At 30.3% G+C, this 26,191-nt stretch overlaps 2 protein-coding genes across 4 annotated transcripts in view; one reads left to right on the top strand and one right to left on the bottom strand.

Annotated features, from left to right (window-relative positions):
• Nucleotides 1-10,334, top strand: part of LOC142319697 (uncharacterized) — a 42,714-nt gene extending 32,380 nt beyond the window's left edge. The window contains exons 10-11 of the mRNA XM_075357265.1: nucleotides 5,150-5,261; nucleotides 8,685-10,334. Of these exons, the coding sequence (XP_075213380.1) occupies nucleotides 5,150-5,261; nucleotides 8,685-8,807 (235 nt within the window). The 3' untranslated portion in view covers nucleotides 8,808-10,334. The remainder of the gene's footprint in view (nucleotides 1-5,149; nucleotides 5,262-8,684) is intronic.
• Nucleotides 10,335-18,488: 8,154 nt separating this feature from the next.
• Amacr (Alpha-methylacyl-CoA racemase) overlaps nucleotides 18,489-26,191 on the bottom strand; it is a 56,876-nt gene continuing 49,173 nt past the window's right edge. For all 3 annotated transcript variants that reach the window (XM_075357263.1, XM_075357264.1, XM_075357262.1), the window contains exon 7: nucleotides 18,489-23,436. In XM_075357263.1, coding sequence (XP_075213378.1) covers nucleotides 23,152-23,436 — 285 coding nt within the window. In that variant the 3' untranslated portion in view covers nucleotides 18,489-23,151. The remainder of the gene's footprint in view (nucleotides 23,437-26,191) is intronic.

The raw sequence follows: 26,191 nt of genomic DNA, 5'->3' as shown, positions 1-26,191 counted from the left end.
TCTCTTGACTGGATTTTGTTGAATCCTACGGATTTCAGTGTGTGTATGGTGTCCTTTTATTTTCCTTAGGGTTCAGGTGGTTTCTTTCTTTGTTTTATTAGATTTTGGAAGGATGTTTCTGTTTTTTGGTTTAATAGCCAGCTTGATGTCTCTTCTCTAATGTTTTGTCATATTCGCTGTTCCACCATTGATGTTTTTTACGGGGTTTTGTTGAGGCCAGTTCTACAATTTGTTCAAGGTTGTTGATTAGGTCATGAAGTTTATCCATGATTGTTATTTTTCAGTTGTTTTTTTGGTAGATTTCATGATTAGTATTTAGAACATAATATAGGATGTCTTTTTCTTTTAGTTTTAGATGCTTATTTTTGTTCCTTTGAGAAGTGAATTTAATTTTTAGCTTGTGTTTACTCCGTGGAGGACGTTTATGTTGTAGATCTCTTTGTGGTGGTTTTGTCTGTGAAGACATGATCAAGTTGCCATTCTCCTTTGCTGTAAGGGTATTTCCAGGTTTTGAGTTTTTGAGGTTTCCTCTTGAAATATGTGTTTTGAGATTAGTTTGTATTTCTGCAGAGATTGATACACTGTTTTCATTTATTTCCAATTGGACAGGTCATTTTCCAATGAAATCACAGTATCTTCTTTCTGTGTCTAGTTGATTTTTGAAGTCTCAGATTAGTTGTAATTAGGTATAATTTAGGTTATGTTATGTATGGTTTGTTTGCGTAGCTCCTGAAACATTTCTGTTTCTTTACGGTCTTTTGAAGATTTGTTGGTGTTTATATTGGTATAGATTTTATTTGATACTTTTAAAGCAAGTGTTTGCAAGATTCTTGGCAACTGCGACTTGAATTCTTGTTTGGAGTTTATTATTTTGAGGATCAGAAAATTGCCTGTTCCATACTGTGAAGCACTTTATCACTATTTTCCCAGGTATACTTTTGTAGCGCCTATATCGTTGAGATTCCATGAAATGCTTGTCATTGTTTAGTTTCTGCAGTCCCATGATGAAAGTTTTGTAATTGTCCATTAGGTTGGTTATTATTTTTAGTTTACCAGTTTGCATGAGTAAATTTACATTGTGAGTGGAAATGAGGTGATTTGCTTCGATTTGATCTTGGATTTTGAATTGCTCTTGTTCATGTCTGTAGTGTTAGGGCATTCCAATGCTTCCAATCACATATTATCTTCTAAGTAGCAACCCATCGTATCAGATTATTCCTTCTGAACTTTGATGTTGCATGGTTCAACCAATGGAGTACACTTTAAAAGACCTTTCATGACTGTCAAGGGGTCACCTGTGGTGGGACTAGGTCCCAAGTTACAACTCTAGATGTGATCTAGTGGGGTATAACAATAGATAAAGTTGTAAAATTTGCTCACTGGACAAATTTTTTTCTCCTATTTGTTCTGGATATATCCTTGTGCACCTTTTGGAGGCTTGATTTGACAAAGTAAGAGGAATTAAAAAATCTCTGTCTTTTATCCAATAGAATCTCGGTCTGAATCACACTCAGGCTCGGTATTTTCGTGCCAAGCCTAATTCTCACCGTTCTTTCTACAGAGATATCTCATTAACGACTGTAACTTATGTTTAAGTTGAATTATAAGTTGTATTTGCTTTAAATAAAATAAATAAAGAAACCTACAGAGTTTATAGACTTAAATTTATGTCAAAAGTAAAAAAAAAATGTTTAAATTCAATTTTCTAAGGAAACAAACATTATTGTTTGTATTAATATTTTTTGGGGATCTGAATAAAGGATTCGATTTAATTCCGCATTTTTTATTAATGAAAAATCATAACAGATATGGTATCGGAATAGCTGTTTATAATCAGTTTCATTAAAAATTTACCAACCGCAAAGAAGTAGGTGAAATTTCCTCTTTTGATAAGTATACACATGTAAATTTAGATCTGGATGTAAAACGCGAATTGCCTTGGAGAATTGTCCTAGGTCCCTTGCTTTTGCTTTCTTTATTAACGAGCTGCCTCAAAATCTTGATCCATTTATTATAATTGTTTTCGCCAATGACATTACTATATATATATATATATTTTTTTTTTTTTGTCTTCAGTCATTTGACCGGTTTGATGCTGCTTTCCATGATTCCCTATCTAGTGCTAGTCGTTTCATTTCGGTATACCCCCTACATCCTACATCCCTAACAATTTGTTTTACTATTCTAAATGTTGCCTACCTGCGCAATTTTTTCCTTCTACCTGTCCCTCCAATATTAAAGCGACTATTCCAGGATGCCTTAATATGTGGCCTATAAGTCTGTCTCTTCTTTTAACTATATTTTTCCAAATGCTTCTTTCTTGATCTATTTGCCGCAACACCTCTTCATTTGTCACTTTATACACCTATCTGATTTTTAAAATTCACCTATAGCACCGCATTTCAAAAGCTTCTAGTCTTTTCTTCTCGGGTACTCCAATCGTCCAAGTTTCACTTCCATATAAAACGACGCACCAAACATATACTTTCAAAAATTTTTGATGTAAACAAATTATATTTCTGACTGAAGGCTTGTTTCGCCTGTGCTATTCAGCATTTTATATCGCTCCTGTTAATTCTACTTCCCAAATTTCAAATAACAAAATTCTTCTATCTCCATAATCTTTTCTCTTCCTATTTTCACATTCAGTGGTCCATCTTCGTTATTTCTACTACATTCCATTACTTTCATTTTGCTCTTGTGTATTTTCATGCGGTAGTTCTTGCATAGGACTTCATTCATTCCATTCATTGTTCCTTCTAAATCCTTTTTATTCTCAGCTAGAATTACTATATCATCAGCAAATCGTAGCATCTTTATCTTTTCACCTTGTACTGTTACTCCAAATCTAAATTGTTCTTTAATATCATTAACTGCTAGTTCTATATAAAGATTAAAAAGTAACGGGGATAGGGAACATCCTTGTCAGACTCCCTTTCTTATTACGGCTTCTTTCTTATGTTCTTCAATTATTACAGTTCCTGTAAATGTTAGCAATTTTTCTTCTATCTCGGTATTTGAACTCTAATTTTTTTAAAATGCTCAACATTTTATTCCAGTCTATGTTATCAAATGCCTTTTCTAAGTCTATAAATGCCAAGTATGTTGGTTTGTTTTTCTTTAATCTCCTTCTACTATTAATCTGAGTGTTAAAATTGCTTCCCTTGTCCCTATACTTCTCCTGAAACCAAATTGGTCTTCTCCTAACACTTCTTCCACTCTCCCGTCAATCCTTCTGTACAGAATTTCAGTTAAGATTTTTGATGCATGTTTAATTAAGTTAATTGTTTTACATTCTTCACATTTATCTGCTCCTGTTTTCTTTGGTGTCATGACTATAACACTCTTTTTGTAGTCTGGCGGAACTTCCCCTTTTTCATAAATATTACAGACCAGTTTGTATAATCTGTCAATCGCTTCTTCACCTGTACTGCGCAGTAATTCTACAGGTATTCCGTCTATTCCAGGAACCTTTCTGCCATTCAAATCTTTCAATGCTCTCTTAAATTCAGATCACAGTATTGATTCTCCCCTTTCATCCTCTTCAAATTCCTTTTCTTTCTCTATAACACCATTTTCTAATTAATTTCCTCCGTATAACTCATCAATATATTCCACCCACCTGTCGACTTTGCCTTTCGTATTATAAATTGGTGTACCATCACATTAACTTAACACATTATTAGATATTAATTTATGTACGCTAAAATTTTCCTTAACTTTCCTGTATGCTTCGTCTATTTTACCAATGTTCATTCAAATTTTCCTTAACTCTCCTGTATGCTCCGTCTATTTTATCAATGTTCATTCCTCTTTCCACTTAACACTTTTCTTTAACCACTCTTCTTTCGCTAGTTTGCACTTCCTGTTTATAGTATTTCTTAATTGTCGATAGTTCCTTTTACTTTCTTCATCGCTAGCATTCTTATATTTTCTGCGTTCATTCATCAGCTGCAATGTATCATGTGAAATCCAAGGTTTTCTACCAGTTCTCTTTGTTCCGCCTAAGTTCGCTTCTGCTGATTTCCTTTTTAACATTCTCCCATTCTTCTTCTACATTTTCTACCTTATCTTTTTTACTCAGACCTCTTACGATGTCCTCCTCAAAAATCTTTCTTTACTTCCTCTTCCTCATGCTTCTCTAAATTCCGCCGATTCATCTGACACCTTTTCTTCAGGTTTTTAAACCCCAATCTACTCTAAATTATGATCGCTATCAAGGTCTGTTCCAGGGTAAGTTTTTGCAGTCTACGAGTTTATTTCTAAATCTTTGCTTAACCGTGATATAATCTGTCAGATACCTTGCAATATAACCTGGCTTTTTCCATGTATATGTTCTTTTATTATGATTTTTACACTGTGTGTTGACAATTACTAAATTATACTGCATGCAAAACTCTATAAGTCGGTCCCCTCTTTTATTGCTTTTTCCCAGCCCATATTCATCCACTATATTTCCTTCCTTGCCTTTTCCAATGCTTGCATTCCAATCTCCAACTATTATTAAATTTTCATCTCCTTTTATATGTTTAATTACTTTGTGAATTTCTTTGTCTACACACACTACCTCATCATCATCATGGGTGCTTGTAGGCATAAAGACATTAACAATCGTTGTCGGTTTAGGTTTCGATTTTATACTTATTACAATGATTCTATCGCTATGCATTTTGAAATACTCTACTCTCTTCCCTATCTTTTTTGTCAGAGTTTGCTTAATTTTTAACTTCAGTCACTTGACTGGTATCTCATTCAGATTGCCTGCAATCATCTTTTTAGTGAATTTGACGTGTAAATAATAATTAAACAGTTATTTCCCTTCAAAAAGTGGAAACAATTTTTATTGCAAGTACTGTTTTCATGAAAAATTCTATAACCTATAAAAAAAACTAGGTAGAGAATAAGAGGGGGAAATTATATCTGATTATTTCAATTAATTCTACTTTTATTCATGGATTTTCCAATTTTATATATGGAATTGTATTTGAATTGTGAAAAAAATGTCATTTGATGATTGAAACACTGAGAATTACTTAACAATGTTCTGGCTTATCATAATTTTTTATTGTATTAATCTATAAATTATATTTTGAATGCTTTGTTTTGCCGTTCCTTGTGTAACTATTTCATTCTATAATGATTTTTGCAGAGTTTTACGTCCAGGTGATAAAGGATGGATTGGACGTGCTAGAGTTCCTATTCCCTCTAATAAAGATTATCTTGTGCGACCAAAATGGAAGACTGATGTTGACATGAGTAGAGTAAGTTTTTTTTAAAATTAACTTAAAAAAAATTTTAACTTTTATGTATGTGTTGTTTGTATATTCTAATTTTAGATGTTACTGTATGACCATTCCTAAATACCCTATCCTGTTGTTATATAATTTTTGTGCACTTTTCGTCAACATGATGGATGAGTTCAAAATGAGCCAGATTTGTCCAGAATTTGTATTTTTCCTTGAATATATGTTTTTAACAAATTTCCCTCCTATGTGAGAAGAAAATGGCTAATCACATAGAAAAATATGTTTGATTGTGACACTCCTAGTCGTAGTTTGAGACCTGTATATTCCTTTTTTTTTAATTTTCAATTATAAATTTTTACAACATATTTTAAATTAGTTAACCTTATTTTAAAGAAACCTTACCAAGATATGTCCATTTTGGAATTTATAACGTTATTCATCTTGTTTAATATATACAGTTCTATATTTTATTTCAATAAAAATCACGTATTAAGTGTGATAGCTAATTATTGTAGATGTTGAAGAGTTTCCGTTTCCAGATCTTTATTACTGATCATTTTGCATTTCATTAAATGCAATTTTTGGTTTCATATGTGAAAAGCAATTATATTACCTTATCAAAATAATATACAATAAATTGAAGTGAAATAATAAAAATGTTTTTGTCACAAAAACCTTTGTCAAACAAATAATATAAATGCCTTTTAAAAGTTTCTATGGCTCCAAGAATAAATTTATTTTACGCTTACTGCTTTAATGTTTAGATTTATGTAACAACAGATTCAGTTACAGATAGAAAAAGACACAAAGTATTCAAGTTTTACTGTAATCTAGTGTATATAATCGGTTTCAAAACATTTTTTATATTCTTATACTAAATACCATTGATAGTTTTTGCATATGTACTTATGAATAGTTCCTAAAAGTACTGTAATCTTTTGACATAAAATCTTAAGAGCCATTTATTATTAGGTAATGCCGTTTTGTTGTGAGATTGTATAGTGCATTTGCAGGAGTTTAGTGTATTTGTTAATGTGGCCATTGTTGTATAGTGAAAGAATAAAACAAAATTGTACTGCTCATGCAATAGTATCCTGCTCAATCATTGGTTTATATTTTTAATGGATTTTTTAAAAAAAGAACCTATTTCATCAACACTCACTCGCTTAGCATAGTTTGAGTGAAATTAATTTATTGGATATATTTATATTATATGTATATTTAATTCTACTATTAATATAAACAGTTTAGTACAGAATATTGAAAAGAGATATATTTTACCTTAATTTTATCATAAAAGTACTTTGTAGGACCCCGCAACCTCAGTTATGATTGAAATACTTAATTATTGTATTTTCATGGTGAAATTAAAGTAAGTTATACCTTATCTCTCAATATTCTCTACTAGTTTTTACACACATGTTTGCACACAAACACACACACACATGCGCGCGCGCGCATGCACATTTGATCAACAAATTTGCAGAATTCTAGTTTTTCTCAAAAAATCTTAATTTATTGATCAATATTGATTTTGTCACCTTCAAAGTATTCCCCATTAGATATAATACATTTGTGCCAGCGTTTTTTCCTATTTTTAAAGCACCTCTGGAATAATAGAATTTCGGTATGGCATTAAGCTTCTTCAGCGATTCTGTCTTTATCTCTTCAGTGTTGGCAAAATGTTGTCCTTTCATGGTTCTTTTCGGCTTACAGGTGCATTATCGTGATACAATTGCTATGAATTGTTTTGCCACAAATCTACAACATTTGTGTGAAGCAGTTTGCAAGTTATATGCCATATGTTTCACACAAATGATGTAGAACTTCCAAGTAGTACTCCTTAGTGACCGTATGACCTGTTGAGAAGAATTTATGATACATTAAACCGTTGAAATCGAAGAACATAGTGATCAGAACCTTTACATTCGCTCGAACTTGACGAGCTTGTTTGTTCTTGGATCTTCAGGAAGCTTTCATTGGGATTATTGAGCCCTAGTTTCAATGTCATACCCGTGTTTCATCACCAGTTATGACCTGTCGTATTTGAGCAGTTCTGGATCATCGTTCACCTTATTCAGCAACTTCTGAGCAGTATTCATTCAGCACTGCTTTGGGTCAAAATTCAAAAACTTTGGAACTAATTATGCTGCCACATGTTTCATGTCCAAAAATCCGAAAAAATTGCTTTGAATTAGCCAAATGATATGCTAACATCATCAGCAACTTCTCTGATAATGATTCAGCGATCGTCCATAATCATCTTCTTCACTTTTTCAACATTGTCATCGGTTGTTGATGTGCTGGGGCGTCCAGGGCACTCGTTATCTTTAGTGTCTTCATCATGGGCCTCTTGGAAATATTTGTACCATTTGTTTTATTCATAGTAGGTGTTTGAATAAATGCCTAAATGCACCTTCCAGTATTCAGAACTTATGCCGCTGGATCATTAATGTTCTTCAATAAATATTTTGTTAGTGTGATCAATTACATTTTTATTATATGTAATTTATAACAGATTTAGATACATTTCATTTATTTTAATATTGTATTATTAGTAACTTATTTCACATTGTTGAGGTTAATTATGATGTAAATGTACAATATTTGTATTTTAAGGAGTATTATATTAAAGTATTTTATTTAGATTCACATTTAAGTTACATATTTAACAGAATTGAATTAACTTTAAATATACCTTTTATTGAACTGATTTAACTTTAACTACATCTTTAGCTGAATTCAGTAGACTATTAATACATCTTTTACTGAAATGAATTAATTAACAAGAGTATTATAAAGACAAAATACATATTATAAAACAGCTGTTGCACTCAACTAGATTAACATATGCCTTACATAAGTAAGAAGAAAAGAGTTACATATTTTGTTTATCATTAATAAGGACATGAAACTGAATAGATGGAGTGTCAAACAAAAGCAGCATTCAAAGTTTACAATATGATGCTGTACTTTATTCTATTCTTAAAGCAAAATTTAATGAAAATTCTTTGTTCCATTTTTTCCATAAGTTAAAAATCGCTGACCATAGGAAAACATGTGTAACTTTTTCAAAAGGTAACAGTAAACGAAGCATCCAAAATGGCTGTCAGTGTAAATTATGTTAGGGACAAGTGTACCAACACAACAAAAAAAGGATTGTGACAATCAGACTTATACTGCACAGAAAACATAAAAATTCTTATTTTTTATGAAACTTCATGTATATATATATATATATATATATATATATTATATATACATACATGATGTGTGTGTGTATATATATATATATATATATATATATATATTCATACACACACACATCTCTTAAGTTTATCATGATAGATTTTAAGTGTATTTTTTAAACAATTTTTTACATTGTAATAACTTTGTGCAACTTTCTTTCTATAGAATTTGTGATATGTGTTTTTATAGACCTCAAAAAAACAAATGAATAGATTTGAGAAACATCTTAAGAACTTCTTGGATTCAAAAAGAACAAAACAAGCCAGACGAGCAGTTGAGATATCAATTGAAGGTAGAAAAATGTCTTTATAATATTTACCTAATATTTTTATCATTAAAGAAATTAATTTATAAATATCATTTGTAATTGTAAAGAATTATTAAATTTGTATATGTTTTTATGTAATATTTTTTTTTATGTGTATAAAAGTTATGCATGAGAGTAAATGGTATATTGTTGTTACTGTATTTTTAAAATATTTGAATTTTTTTTTAATAATTCTGTCAAAATTGTAGATTCATTTTTTTTATGAATTTAAATGACAATTACTTGATTGTTTTCTCCCTCTGTGTATTAAAACGTCCTTATTTATCAGTGTAAATAATTTGTCTACCATCATTGAAATATACAGAATATAATTTTTTTTATTAATATGTGTTATTTTTTAACAATGGAGAAATAGTAATTTGTGTTAATAATGGTGTAGTAGATCTGTACATCGCACTCACCTCTCCATGTTCATCAATCTTTCACCGGTGTCTTCATATTCAACTTTTATTATCTACTGTCTACAGTCTCATATACATACATTTTTTTCCTCTGCTTCTGAAATATCTTCAGCAAGTTATCTCTACTAATTTATGTCCCATCCAGTTTCTTTTACTGTTGATATCTTAACTGTTAATATCACCGTTTTTGTTTTTACTGTTGCTTTTAACTTTCTTTATCACTTCTTTACCTACTGTTTCAGTCATGTAATGATAATTTTTAGCTTATTTTTTCATTCTGCCTTGGATCTGCTTCACAAATTCTTCTAATTTATTTTCTTTTTTTAAATATGAAAGTAAATGATGAGAATTACTAGGAAGTAATATTAGTTGTTAGAAATAAGTCTGTAAGATTAAAACAAATTGATGAGTAGAAAATATTATGTGTTTGTTTATTGTAGTTTCTTTTTTTCTTTAATAAAAATGATGAATGTTTCCTGAAGTGGCACGTAAATGTTCTTTATTTAGTTCAATGGTAGTAAAAGTTTCTTCTTTGTTAATTTCAAGTCAAGGATTTCAAAATGAAGTAATGAATGAAACGAATTGAAAGGATGAAAATAATGTAAAATATATGATGATTTTATTCTATTTTTCATTAATTTTTTTTCACAAAATTACTATTATTATTATTATTTGTTTGTGAATATAAAATAGGAAATTTAGTGTTTTGCACTAATTTTACTGTCAGACATAATATGGATCAGAAGCTGTTCACCTTTTAAACTGCTTGGTAAATTTTGTTGTTTGTATTAAGAAAACAAATTGTCTGTCATTTTGTAAAAACAAAATTATTGTTAAAATTCTTAAGCTGCTAATTTCACATAAGATAGAATTTCTTTAATGATGACCACTTTGTTTAATCCTAAGATTTTCTTATACTACATTTAATTCTGTGATAAAATACTTTTTTTGAGTACACTGTCATAGACATCAGTTGCTTGCATCAAATAATGTAAATTGTATTATTTTTCGTAATGTAAAAAATATTTGTATTGTTATCTTAAATTTTTGTAATGTAATTAATATGATTTTACATGTATTCTTTTTTAAATATATATTACTTGAACTCCAGTAAGTTTTCTTCTTTATTTCATTACGCTTAATCATCAAATTAAAATTTCATGATTTTAAATGAATATACTTCAGTGAAATATTTGGAATGTAAGTGTTAAATTTGGCAGAATGATTTTTTAATTCTTGGCAATTTTTATTGTTAATATATTTTTCTTATGTTATATTTCAATAAATTCCAAATTAAAAATCACGTTGTTTTTATATAAGAAAACCTGTTTCCTTGATTTTGAAGTTTCTTTAGTTTATAGAATAAAAGAGCTGCTGAAGTTATTTTTATACTTCCTCCTCTCAACTTTTTGAATTTTGCAGGTATCCAATCAATGAATGATAGCTTTTTTTTGTGGAGTCTATTTTATTTTACATAAAATCAATGTGAATTAACCCCTATATTAAAAGGCTATCTACTTTTGATAATCTACTCAAAACTGGAAAACCCCATGTTTCAAGAATACTTGAATAACAGCTGTATAAATTTTTTTCATAAATTTGTCTTATCGGCATTCTCCTTTCTGTAGTTTGGAATCATCTTCACTTTAACCAATTTAGTATGAGATCTTGTGAATGAGAAGTTAAAAGTAAGATTACAAGATCCTATGAAAAGTTCCAGGGATGTAATGTTAGTTTTACTTGTCTTATAAGAAATCTGTAATATATGTCTTATAAGATATTTTTAATATATGGTTTAGAACATTTTTGGTTTTATATCACCATCTGTCAAACAAAAACATAGTAAACTTTTATATTATGGACATTTGCATAAGACTTGTTTCAATACACTAATTTTTATAGTTTGCTGTATTTAAGTCTGTGTATGTTCCTACACTTATATATGCTGGCGAAACATTGATGCTAAATGAGAAGCCAGCTGTAGGCGCAAGAAATGAGGTTTTGAGAAGAAAGAAAGAGAAGAAAGTTTTGTTAGGAAAGACTTGATGGATGTTAATGAAATTGTGAATCGAATAGTGTCCGCAATCATGCCCACTATTCTAAATACTGTAATCCATAGAATAACCTTACCTTAAATAAAATGCACTGATGCGCTTCTTCAAATGATTATCTAATGTTTCTTTGTTTACTTTTTTACATATTTGATTATATTATATATTTATATTCTTTACATTGATGTGTCATATTTTATAATAAATGAGATGAGATGAACATGTTTTTGTAAAGTTTGAGAGTGAACAATACAATATTAATAAAATGCATATATTAACATCAGCTGTATTTAGGCTAACCAGATATACAGCTGTAAAAAAGAAGAAAGCAAGACAGTACCAAAATGTATCATAAAATATAATATAATATAATATATCATAGAATCGAGGGTAAGGCCAGCGGGAAGACTGAATTAGGTTGGTGGAGAAGAGAGGAGTTGACTGGCGTGTGGTTGGGTGGAAAGTTCAAGATCGCAGAACATGGGTGGCTCTTGTAATCTCAATACTGTAACAGGTACAATAGAGGACGACTAAGTATGTAAGTTTTTATAGTTAATTGCAGCAATACTTATCACAATTTTAGTTTTCCATGTGATCGTTAGAACCACGCCTATGTAAAGATTCAAACAGCACATAAAAGTCAAATTTCTAATTAAACTTAAGAAATCTCGAGTGGAGCATTTTTATTCTTGAAAGTTTATGAGAGTGATTGTCTATGTTAACCTTTTTCTGAATAGCACAAAAGATTTTGTTACCAAACATATTATTCATTTAGGTTGTCTAATTATGCTAGTGTTGTAGCAGTGTTAATGTGTTACTTGCAATGTGTTAATTATTGCATTCATGGACGCTGCCATATGATGTGCTGCGATTAAGTTATACAGTAGAAGCATTATCCAGTATGAACATGGCATACCCTGTAATATTTAACATCCATATAACTAATGTAAATGTCCTGTTGCTGACTCCAAATTATGTAGAAATTCCAAGAAATGAATTATTATCAAGCTGTACAAGAGAAGGTGTCTTCATTCAGCTAGCATTTTTTGCTTTAGAGTGTACCTGCATACTGAAACATCAGCTGAGATTGAAAAAGCAGCATGTGATTGACTGTTGGCAGTAATTTGTAATATGTGAAGAGGTCAATATCACTATGGAAGTCATCAGCATAATATATAAATATAATAATTACTGTGAAGAGATAATGAACTAGTTGTGTCTGGAGACAAGATAATACATAGTTTTTTTGTTACGCTGCAAGCTGCTGGTCATCTGTTCTGGTTATTGTTTTAACTTTATATTTTTGAATTAGAACCCTTTACGCTAACTTATTCTTTTGTTGGGCTTATAATTCCTATTTCTTTTATTTTCTAAGTTATATTTATGTTTGTGTCATTTTTTGCTAAGTTTGTTATCTTCCAGTTATTGTTTTTGACTTAATTTTAGTGATTAACGGTCTGTAGCATCCTCATTCACAATGTTAGTAGTTTTATTTATTGTTTAAATTTTAATTTATGATATGCCTATGATACATTGTATGTTATGATATTAGAAGTTAGACCTTAAGGGTTGTTTACTTAGAAAGAAAAATGGATGATCTTGTGAGGGAAGGATAGAGGTGAAACAACTCACATTTTGTGAATTAACTTCAATGTGAAATCCCCATTCCATTCAAAATGATGAAAACATCCAAAAATGTTTATGGAAATATTTGAACTAAGTAATGCTTGAACATTGGAATGGTAGGAAACATGGTAAAGGTAAATGAGAAAGATAGAATATCTTACATAATTTTGAGAACAACACAGATGTGCAAACAGTACTTCCAGCCCTCACTGTAGAATTTTTTTTAACATCTTGTTTAGCGACCCAACATAATGTTATGGTATGTTACAAGACAGGAAGATACCTTTCTATTTTTCCAATTACCTGTGTATTTTTCTTACAGCAGTGTACTCTTCCTAGTTTCTGAATTTTATTCAACCCTGATTTTTTTTATTGTAAATCATATTATTTCATTGTGATCTAGAAATAAAAGTAGTAGCATTGTTACAATAAAAGATTTCAGAATTAATAAGAATGAGCAAGTCAAAATGCAAGACCACACTCATTGCTTTCCTTGTTATCAGTCGTCACTCTCTTTGTTGTTGACATCAGATTCCTAAGATCAAACAACTAATCAGCAATAATATTACCTGAAAAGAAATTGCAAAGCTTTCAAAAGGGTGAAGAAAAATTGACTAAATATAGTCAATTAGACTACTTTATAGTCTGCCAAATAGTCATGTATTTAAAATAAACTGCATTAAAATTTGGGAATGTCCATAAATTCTATTACTAGAAAAAAGATTTCTGCCAGAACTTGGATATTTTGGATCTATGGAGTGGAAAAACATAAATGTTTGAACTTTTCAAAAGCCTTTGAATCAATTACTTAAAAAGCTTTGAACAATATAACATGCACTTGGAGTGACTGCAGACACCTCAATCAAGATTGAGAGGATAAATGTTAAATGATCAGAATTTATTATTGATATATTTTATAGACCCAGGTACTGAAACTTTGTAGCCAGACCTTTACATAACTTCTTTTTTTATTCACATTGATTAGTAGATCAGTCTAATCTTTGGTTAATACATTACTTGATATAATATGCTATTATCAAGGAAAAGAAAAAACAGTTTTGAAGACAGTATTACAGAGCTTTCATAGTATTGTGAGATCTTATGTAAAGCATAATACCAACAACAATAGAATTTCAAATTGTAATCTTTTTGACTTTTGCATTTCTGCTTTGTTTCATGAAGGTTCAAAAAGTTGTAATAATGAGTCTTTGTTTGCTGACTTAGCATATTAATTTAAAAAATGTAAAAACTCCTTTTTACATTTTCATTTCCACTTTTTCAGTTCAATAGACTGAACTGAAAAAAACCTGTGAACACAAAACTGTTCCCAACTATCCATATGATTTTCTACATCATAAATATAACTCTTGCAACTATTAATTTGACTCATTACAATCATCTGCACAATAAAGTTTGATACATCAATGTTAAAGGACATTAATTTAGGTTTACCTGGAGACCACAGTAAATAAGCACTTGGTTAGTTTTCTATATTTATTACATTGTATATTTCCATTAATAGTTTTTGCTTTGTAATTGATGCTTTGATAGAAGATAACACCTAAATGATAAATGGTAAACATATTGGTGCCTCTGAGAAATTCTTCTAATACTATTTCCCCAGTACAGGACTACTTTTTGTTCAATTGAGCCATGTTTTGTTAATTAATTTCATGCAAATTATTAAAATTTATTTTACTACTTAGAATTATTGTCTAAAAACTGAAACCTAATGATTGTGCATTGTCTGCAGTTATGTGAAATATTGTTTAAAATCAATGACTGTGCTAACTCTAATGAAAATGCTTGTATGACAGATGAGGCCCATTTACTAAATAAATCTAAAGCAAGCCACATAATAAACAATGATATACGACATAATTTTATATATAATAAAGTGCTTAAAGTAAGTATAAAAAATAAAATATGATACTGAAAGTTTGGATTAGTGTATCTTGTGCAGCGACACCTTATCTTACCTTAGCAAATTCTTTCTGCTTGGTGTCTCTCACTTCATCATATAGTAACGAATTTCAGAGGTACAAGATACAGATGGAAATATTGTCATTAAACAGTGGCGATTCAGTCAGTGAATTAAATGCTACATTCGCATTCAGCGAGTTGTCACACATACTTAAAAACTCATGTGACAACTCCCCTGGACTTGACAACATTCGCCTCTGTATGCTGTCACACCTTCCTCATTCGACGTTGCAATACCTATTGAACATTTATAATGATTTGTTGATTTATAATGATTTGCACAAGTCTTCCGACCTGTCTGGTCAGAAGCCATTGTTGTCCCAGTACATAAATCTGGTAAAGACAAAGCAAGCCCCTCAAACTACCTCTCTTATCTCCTGACAAACGTCTTGGTAAATTAATGGGGAGAATGGTGAATCGCAGACTTGCATAGTACTTGGAAAGACATGGCCTTTTATCTCCAGAACTGTGATTTTCGACAAGGAAAATTCTCCATTGACCATCTAGTGTCATTGGAAACGGCTCTTCATCATGCTTTCCTACTACACCAGCATCTTGTTGCTATCATCTTTGATATCAGCAAGGCATTCGACAAGGCCTAGCAGCATGGTATGCTCCCTCAAATAATGGGGAGTGAAGGCGAATATGCTTGTGTTTATTAGGAGTTCCTTAAATGACCGAATTTTCCGTGTTTGTGTTGAAGATTCTCTCTCGGGTAACGTCATCTTGGAGAATGGAGTAGCTCAAGGAAGTGTATTAAGAATTAGAATTGGTTTACTGGTATTGAAGTTATGATTAAAAATTTGTTTTTTTAGGTTATGTTGGGGGATACAGTGTTACTGACCAAAAAGATTAGGTCTGAAATCATCCGTTCTTGTTAAAAATATGGGTTTTAGGTTTCTCCAGCATTGAAAAATATACCAGTAAACAGATAGCATTATAATATTAGTTAAATATTCAAAAAACCAATAATAAGGTACCTACTTCTTTGCTGGTAACATGTTGAAAAATTGATTACCTTGTTATAGTAGGTTATAATTTTCTGCCAGTTATTGAAATCTAGTTTCTTTGGTAAATTTTGAAAAATTGTTTTCCCTAATTACATGTTGTATGTAATTAGTGGCAAAAAGTATTTATTGTATTTATTTCATTATCAGGTTTTATTTAAATTGTTGTGTTCTTTGTTAAAATTGGCATTTAGCTTGGGTTATTGTTCTACCATTTGGCCTTCATATTTTGTATTTAGTAAATTTATCTAACTAAAATAACTTACAATCTGGAAGAAAGGACTAATCTAATTTTTACATTCGGAGAACAAAATAAGTGTGCTAGAAGAACTGCCCGATGCCCGAGCACTTAATGAACAGCATCCAAATAAAAATGTTTCACACTTACATTTTAAAACTTGTAAAAAAATTCCAAGAAACAGGATCTGTGAAACGTGCACGGCAAAGTGTTTTAGATGAATTAACTTTGGTTGAAATCTTCGAAAATATAGTGGCAAATCCTCAGAACTCAATTTGTAAAATATCCCGTGAAACTGGGGTTTCTTATGGTTTTGTCTTCACTACATTAAAACGGAATAAGTTTTTCCAAAAAATTCAACTGCTTCAAGAACTAAAGAGACAGATTTCTAAATAGACTAGCTAGACTATAGCCTACGATGGCAAATTTTCAAAAGCGGAAATTTTTTCTGCTGCCACTAAAAATAGAGTATCAACATCGCCAAATCTCATATCTCTCTACTCGGTTCTCGGTAATGGGCTGCACGGTGGCAGTGCCAACTAGTCATTCAGCATATAGGCAACAAAAAAGAGGTGGATTTACATTTGTAAATCCACCTCTGAATTCGGACTAACATACAAGAGTTGAAAAATAAAATTGTAAGAGCATGTACGGATGTAACTAAAGAAACTTTAATAAAAATAAGATGTGAATTTCAACAAAGACTTAATTATGATTTACAGGAGAATGGGAATGATTCTAAACAAACGATTTAAAAATTACGTCTATTTTGTCGAGGTAAAAAAAATGCGTTTCATTTATTATTTCTTAAGGATTCTTACTGTTAAAAACCTTCATAACAAAATTAACTAATGAATGATTTAAGCTTCATTTTTTGATTAAAAATTATTCATTTATAAATTAGTTTTAATTTAATTATTAAGTTTACCTGGTAATAAATCTTTCAGCATGTTACCAGCCAACCACCAAAGGAAGGTGGTATACCTTATTATTGGTTTTTCAAATGTTTAACATGTTATAATGTTCTGTTTACTGGTACATTTTTACAATGCTGGAGAAACCTAAACCCCGTATTTTTAACAAGAACGGATGATTTCAGACTTAATGTTTTTGGTCAGTAACACTGCATCCCAATATAACCTAAAAAAACCATATTTTTAATCATAACTTCAATATCAGTGAACCAATTCTTATTTTATTTGTAACAAATTACTTCTTATTCGAAGAGCCTTACAATGAGGTGTCACAAGCTGGATCATCTCATTTTAAAAAAAATAAGTTTTCAACCCTTGAAAATTTAGAAATATTTAAGGGCAAAATTTTGTGTTGGCAATTTAAAAAATAATTTTCACAGTTTTAATCCACGTAATATGATTATTTCAAATGGTTTAAGAAGTAATATCATGTAATTTTATAGTTATTTTTGTTGGACTAAAATTTAAAAAAGTGCTACCCCAAATGGTTTTTCAAACCTATCGAGCGAAGGGGTGAGTGGATTTTAATTTTCTTTTCACCCAGATTCATTATTTTTTTTGGGTTGTCAATTAATTACATTAAATGTTAGCATTGCCATTTAAGATTTTTGAGTTGGTGTTAGGTGTAGTGGAGTGGGTGGGTTCCACCACCTCTTTGAAAATAATTTTAAAAAGGTTTACCCCGAGAATGGTATAGATGCTTGCAAACAAAAATACTATGGAACTGGTAGCTGTTGAATAATAAATGTGGTAACTTCAAATGACCACCCGGTATTTAAATAAAATGATAAATATTTTAAATTGTGTGTGTATGTCGCGTGACAGGGAAGTCCTACAACTGTGTTGTCAGCTTTTTTCAAATACATTCTCTCAAACTTTTTCATAAATGTAAATGCTGAATCAAGTTCACCGATATATTTCAGTCGTTTATTCAAAATGATGATGGATAGATAAAGTTTGTAGCTTTAATATCAGCTCTTTTTCAAACGTCAATATATTATCCACATCTCCTGTGTTTAAAAAATAATTTTTAAAAGTTAAAAAATTTTTTTTCCAATTTGAATACTCAGTCCTATTGAAAAATGGTATCACAATATCATTTTCATGTACACCATTTTTCTTAGATTTTAATAATAAAAAAATAGAACTTTTCTTCATTTCAAGCTTTCTTCTAATACGTTATAATAATTTGACTAGTACTATAGCCTGATATAACGATGAACTTTTACGTTGGTAGCATCATTGATGTAAATATTGATTTTAGAAAGGAGGGGATGACTTCATAGTATAATCATTTGTTATTAACAATTAGTGATTCCACGCATTGTTATTTACATAAGGATACTTTCTGTACAGTCTTGATTCTATGGAAAAACAGAATTACATACTGAATTAACAAATACTTTTATTCAAATAAGCTTTTATACAAATTTTTGAAAATCTTCAAATAATAAATTAACAATGTAATTTTAATACGATTTATTTAAATTTTTATTTAAAAAAAATCTTATTGTCACATCATTAACTACGTGAAATTAATAACTATATTTTATATATTCAAAAGGTGCAGCTAATTTAAGAAATATTTTTACAAGAAACAGAATTTTAAAGAAAAATTAAAAAAAGAAATTTTTAACAAATTGTCAGTGCATCTCACTAAGTAGTATAATTGAATGCATTTTTTAAAAGTTGTCTTGTCCAATTCTTCAGAAATATTAGAACTTGTCAATGTACTAAATTTTCCCTCAGAATCTTCAGTTGAAAACTAGATTATATAATCTAGTTTTTGTTTTTGTCACTATAAGAGCCTTGCTATGATATTTCACTATCATTAACTACAACCACATAATTTCTTAAACTGCAACCTCTATTAATCTATCTCTTTTCCTGTATTCATTTATTATATTTTTAATTGATTTTTTCCAATATTCTACGGTTGTAGAAGTGATAGTATGCTTGAAAAAACCTTTTAGTTTTGTCAAAGTAATGTTAGAAATATCTTGCTTTTAAATTTCATTATATTCCGTATAAATTAAATCGGATTAAGATCCAAGTAAGCAGAATGATGATGGTGACAAAATGATATACTTATTTTTCAAAATGTTGACTACTGTAAAAGTTGGTTTTAGTCGATGTTGTTTAAAACAAACTCTAAGATTTTCTTTGGCGGGTTGAGAAGTATAATTGAAACTGATATTATCCACCCATTTTTTGTATCGCTTTTTAATGAAATTAATTAGATGACGAAGATTTATTATTTTGTTTGCAGCGATAAGATGTGCAAAGGAGTATTGTTGAAAAATACTATACTTCTTTCTTGTAAAATATATATTGTTAATGCCAATATTGTTACCTAGTTGTCGATGTATTTTATAAAATTCACACAGTGCATTTCATGATGGTAATCTCCAATTTACTTACTGAATCACACATCAACAATACCAATTTCACTACTAGTAGATACTGACTTGCACTGTTTGTAAATGTAATCATTTTGTAAGTACTTTTTCACAGTAGAAATAGTGTGGACAGTATATACAGTATGCTTCATCTAAGTAGTTAACAGACCTTGATTCGCTACTTTTTTTTTATTGTTTGTTGAAAAATTAACATAACTTGCTCATTGTGCTATGACATCACCACACTCACATAAAAACGACCTTTGATCTTTCACTTCTTAAAACCAAAACTCCATTTAATTATTTTCTCTATTGTTTCTTTGCTTATGTAAAATTTAATTCAAAAGAGTCAAAATTTCTTTATAATATTCAAAATAAGAAACAGCATATCAATAAAATATTTATTGTATTCCACTTTTATTTTTTTGGGAGGGGTGAAGAGATTTGAGTTCCACTTTAGTTTCAGTTTCTTTACACTGAATCTTAAAAATCATATATTTACATAATTTTAACATTTTACAGGCCTGTTTTGTTGTTTTCTCAAAGTGCATTTTTCACCTTTTTTGTCATACAATACTTGATGAACAAGTACTTTTATGCTCTGGTGTTTCTACCGCATAAAATTAGCCTACAACTAATCACTCTCTGGTCTGATTTAACTATACAAGAAAAATGTAAGAAAATTTGTTCAATTCATTAACTATACAAGGTGATTCAGGAGGATAAGGCAATACTTTGACAACTCATTCTAGAGGCTAAAAATAAGAAAAAAGTTCATATAAACATAGGTCTGAAAACGCTTCATTAACGAGTTATACTGGCTGAAAGATTTCACCCGAGTTTCAGTTCCTCTGGGTAAATTAAGGCTTTCTGTAATTCTGGGAAGGTCAATTAAGGGGCAAATTCAATTGTTTCTTATGGTTTTTGAACTGGGAAATAGAAAAAAATAGGTCCCAGAACTGTATCTCTCTTAGTTTCTAAGATATCCCATGTAAAACGCCAAAAATAGGGTCAAAAAACACATTTTTTTTACGTTTGACGTACAATAACATTGTTAAATTGGCAATAAATCATACATTTTTTAAATATAAATTGCAGAGAATTTAATTATAAGAAGATTGATGTAAATAATGTCAACAAAATTTTAAACATGTTGACTTTTATTAACAACAAAACCGATGAAAACTTAGAAGAAAATGTTACAAAAAAAGAAAACAGATGTGTCTAGTAGGTACCATAATTTTAGACCTACGGAAAACAAGTTGGTAACACTGATTTTTTCATCAAAATTTGTTTAAATACTACTCATTGTTGTCAGTTAATTGTGGTAATGTGTTAAATAACCTTTCGCTGATCAATTGTGTTTGCAGTATTATGTCAAATTCTTATCGTAAAAATTTCAAAAAACTGTTAAGAAGTGTAATTTTGTATTCATTTAACAGTGCATAAAAATTAAGTCTGTTAAAAAAGGTGAAATTCTGTTTAGTTTTGTTTTGAACAATGCAGCGTATCTTCACTAATGCCGAATATGTCGACATGATTTTCATTTATGGATTTTGCAATGGAAGTTCTACGGCAGCAGTTATGGAATATTGACAGGGGTATTCTGGATTGTACCAAATCGTAAAGTATTTATTAGAATTTTTAATAATCTTCGTGAGAACGGTAAACTTCCCAGCACTCATATTTCATCTGAACGACAAGCAAATCATGCTGATGAAGGTGAAAACATTCTGCAGATGGTTCAATGTAGTCCGGCAACGAGCACACAATTAATTACAACACGGCTTAATATTTCACAAAGTAGAGTATGGAGGACATTAAATAATAATGGATTGCATCCTTTTCATATTCAGAAAGTGCAACATCTCCAGCCTGGTGACTACGCCAGCCGGATGCAGTTTTGTCAGTGGGTTAATAGGAATCAACGTTTAATTCCATATATACTATTTTCGGATGAAGCTAGTTTCACTTGTAACGGAATAAACAACACACGGAATACGCACCGGTGGTCTGAAGAAAACTCACATGCTACTGTGGAAAAACATTTCCAGCAACAATTTTCAGTGAATGTTTGGTCATCATAGATGACCTATGACCTATGACCTAAAATGTGTTTTTGACCCTATTTTTGGCGTTTTACACGGGATATCTTAGAGACTAAAAAAGGTACAGTTCCGGGACCTATTTTTTTCGATTTCCCAGCTCAAAAGCCATAAGGAACAATTGAATTTGCCCCTTAATTGACCTTCCCAGAATTTCAGAAAGCCTTAATATACCTGGAGGAACTGAAACTCGGACGACATCTTTCACCCTGTATAACTCGCTAATGAAGCGTTTTCGAACCTATGTTTATATAACCTTTTTTCTTATTTTTAGCCTCTAGAATGAGTTGTCATATTGCCCTATCATCCTGAAGCACTCTGTATATGTGTGTGTCACATTATACACAGTTTATAAACAAGTGTACGAATATATTATTCTAGTCTTATAATGCAACAATAGTACGTAAAACAACAACAATGAACAAAAAATTCACAGATAAAAAAATATCACATGAGAAAATTGCACTCATTTATTACAGGGAGTATGAATGAAATTCAGCTGATGAAATTTATCTCTCAAATATAAAAGAACAGTCATTCAATCGTACATTCTTTCATTTTATAAAAAATTGTAATAAATAACTTAACATTACCATTGTTTGGAAGTCTAATTTTGTTTTAGTAAAAGTGTATTCACTTTTATATTAAAGCGGTACATACATTTTTCTTAAAAGTTTAATTTATGCAGCAACAGGTGTTTTCATAGTGTTCACTACTTGATTTTGATCTAATTTGCATTACCATTAAATGTTTTAATGTTATATTTACAAAGATAAAATCAATGAAATAAATATTTACAAGTAATAGTTTAACATTTTATTTTTCTTAAAAATTATGTAATGAATCTTAAATCAGTAAAACCAAAATTTGTTATAATTATAATGTTGTCTTTCTATTTAATTTAACGTTTTGAATATAGTTTCTCAACCTAAACCTTAAACAATAATTTCATAAGTTAAAACTGATTGTATGTAGGCATAATAGATAAATTTATGTGGACCCATAAAACCCCTATACCTTTTAGTATCCATAGCAGATTTAAGGGATGGAAATTAAATACATCCTAAACCCTATGAGACATTTCATATTAAAAAGTAGTACTCTTTAGCAATCTATTAAATCACTGCATCCTGTACCAAAGTCTATTAAATAATTATGTCCTGCATAATTATAATTATAATTTTAGGTTTTCATCTGTACACATTTCCAATATTTGAAGTCCACATACAGTTAAAAATAAAAAATTAAAAAGAAAATAAATTACAGATTAAAACCTGAATTGGATCAAATTGAAGAAATACAAAATTGTTTTTTAGGTTTTTACTAAATTATGAGATTTATTACTATAATGAAATATTTTTTTTTTTGTTAACAGAATTGAACTATTCCCATAGCACACAAAGAATGCTTGCTACTTTATATCAGTTAATCTTAACTACTCTGGATTCCACTTATAATTAGTCGTGTTGAACAGTTCTCTTTTGTCTTCATTACTAAAATTCTAATCTCTCATCAACCATAGTGTACACCACATAAAACAAAAGTTACAATTTATTCCTCATAATTGTTCCTAAATCATCAAACGTTTCAATTTCATTTTTTGAATAACCAATATCGATGAGGATTTCTTCTGTATGCTGACCTAATTCTGGCTTTAGTGCAAAAGCTTTTGTTTCAGCAGGAGTACGGCTAAGGATAGGAGCAGGTCTTGGAATTGCTTTGCCGTTTGGACCGTGATTAAAACTACCATTTTCTACATTATGTCTATGTTTTGGAGCTTCGTCTAATGTTAAAACCGGTGTAACACATGCATCGTGACCATCAAATATCTAGAAAAAAAAAGTAAATTGCATCAACATCAAAAGTTAATGTAACACAACAAAATTAATAAACACAAGCTGCAATTCTTTAATTCTACATCACGCATCATAAAGACTAAGATAGACCTTGCAATCAAAAAATATCTATAATAAAGGAGTGCAATTTGGCATCATGAATAAAGCACAACATTATTCTGGTTTTTGGAACCAAAAAATTGCAGTACTACCTGCTCTAAGATTGGCTAAAACAAGATACAGATGTATCTTTTTTTTTTAACTCCTAATTAAATAACTGCTTTGTACAATTAATTTTTTTTTGTTTACATACGGTGTGTAAGCTTTATTTAACATGTATACATCCAATTCCTTCATATAAAGAAATCAAATAACACATCACCTCATTTTTCGAAACTGCTTGCAATGTCAACAAGCACCTAGCTTTGGAAAGAGAACTCACCGTTTATTATTAATTGTCATTAACAATCATCTACTTGGGCTGATTTTTCTAAAATTTTTGCAATTCATTCTTAATTATATTTTTTTTAAATATCTTATCGCATAATATCTACACCGCTTGAAGTCATAAAGCTGATATTTACACAAATTTTAAATATTTTTCATTATGTTTCTATTAATAGCACCGGGGAACAAAAAATAATTTTTTTCTCAGGAAGAAAAATATGGGATTCTGATATTATTTTTTCTCCTGAATTCACATATGATATCGGTTTTTTCCCACTCACACAAGGTTTCCGAGAGACATCCATTTATAATTTAAAACATTTTAATACTTTCTGCATTCTTAACACAATATTCAAACATTTGACTCGCCTAGAAAGTAAGAAATTACGATTTTCTACTATATTTTGCATGTAGAGCATCCCTCCTGATGATCCAACAATAATCGGCCAACATATTAGGATTCCATTTGCCCTGATACCTCTTTTCCATTGCTGAAATCTCCCGATGAAAGTGTTCCTCTTGCTCATCGCTCACTGTGCCAAGATTTTTTGGGAAGGAATCTAGGTGCGAGTGCAGGAAGTGTACTTTTAAAGATATTAGAATCCAAATTTTTATAAGATCATTGACAATATTATGGTAATTTTCTGCCTTTTGATTTCCCAAAAAACTCAGTAACATGTTTGAATGCTTGCCAAGCTGCTTTCTCCAGTGGATTCAATAGTTCCTCAAACTTTTCATCATGCATCAGTGATCGTATTTGTTGACCCACAAATATTCCTTCTTTAATTTTAGCATTACTAATTTTAGGACACTTCTGTTTTAAGTACATTATCCATGGCGTTAACAAAATTCTTCATTAATCCTAGTTTGATATGTAACGGAGGTAGATACACATTTTTAGAATTACATGATGGATCATGTTTCACATTTTTCTTTTCAGATATGGGTGATTCACGTTTAGGCCATTCTTTTCTAATGAAATGGTTTTTTCTGTCCCTACTAGCCCATTCACTCAAAAAACAACTGTACTGTGTGTAACCAAGCTGCAGACCAAGAATAGGTGCAATTACCTTCAAATCACCACAAATATTCCATTCATACACTACATATTGAAGCTTTTCCAATATAAATTTAAAGTTTTCATTTGTTTCTTTCATATTAGCAGAGTGAGCCACAGGTACTATGGGAATTTATTGCCATAATGCAGAAGCACAACTTTTAAACTAACTTTAGAGGAATCAATGAACAAGTGCCATTCTGTTGGATTATGTTCATTACAAAGTGTTTCCATAAGAGAAGAAATATCATTACAAAACACTAAGCCATTTTCTTCGGAAAAATAGTCTTTAAATTCAGAGTGACGATTTCAATAAGTACATATCTTTTCTTCGTTTTCTTCTGAAGAAGATTCCATCTTTTTAGTCAAGAAGCAAGCATTTCAGACTGTTTTTTGGATAACTTTAAATCTCATATGAGATCACTAAGATTTTCTAGAGTCAGTAAACGAGGCTCAGATGAACTGCTTTGTTCAAAAGTTGTATCACCAGAATCTGTTTCTTTTTCTTCCTTACTTGCATCAGACTCTGAGCTCTCTTCATCTAATATCACATGTTCTGGAGGTTTTGGTATGGGCAATTCTTTGCAGTGTGGAACTGGTCTCATTTCAGATTGCAAGTTAGGATACACCACTGTATGTTTTGATTTTGACATAATCCCTTTAATGTTTGTTAAGCAGAAATAACAGTCAGAAGAGTGATCTATGGGTTCCCTCTAACTCATAGGGATAGCAAATGGCATGTGACATTTTTCCATGCAGTGAGAAGCCTAGAACACAATAAACAACAAATTTGTTGGGGCCCAGGCCCTTGTTTGGTTCCCGACTTTTCACCCAAAATAAAGTTTATAACGCTTTTTTACTAATGGGGTAAGGTTTTGTTGCCTTTGACACTTGAGCACCACTTCACCACATACATAACAAAAATTGTTAGGATGATTTAAACAAACTCTAGGAAATTTGTGTAACTAACGACTAATTAAAAGAAATAAAACTGTATATATGTATTACACAATAATTCAGACACACAATGATCTGTTTACAGGTTCACTAGTATCTCACAACTGGCATCATTCTGTTGAATGTGTGCTACACTAGATCACATTTGTACATGTCTGAACCTGCACAACAGTAGCAACACTACCCTTTGAGTTAGCATATTTGGTTTCATAATATTTACAATGCTTTAGGAGCTTTTACTTGACAATGAACAAATGGATGAAAAAAGTTTTAAAATACTTAAAAAAA

The sequence above is a fragment of the Lycorma delicatula genome, chromosome 2, assembly GCF_047948215.1.
Source record: "Lycorma delicatula isolate Av1 chromosome 2, ASM4794821v1, whole genome shotgun sequence".
NCBI lineage: Eukaryota > Metazoa > Arthropoda > Insecta > Hemiptera > Fulgoridae > Lycorma > Lycorma delicatula.
Note: the sequence above shows the minus strand (reverse complement) of the source record. Positions and strands in the feature narration are given on the sequence as shown.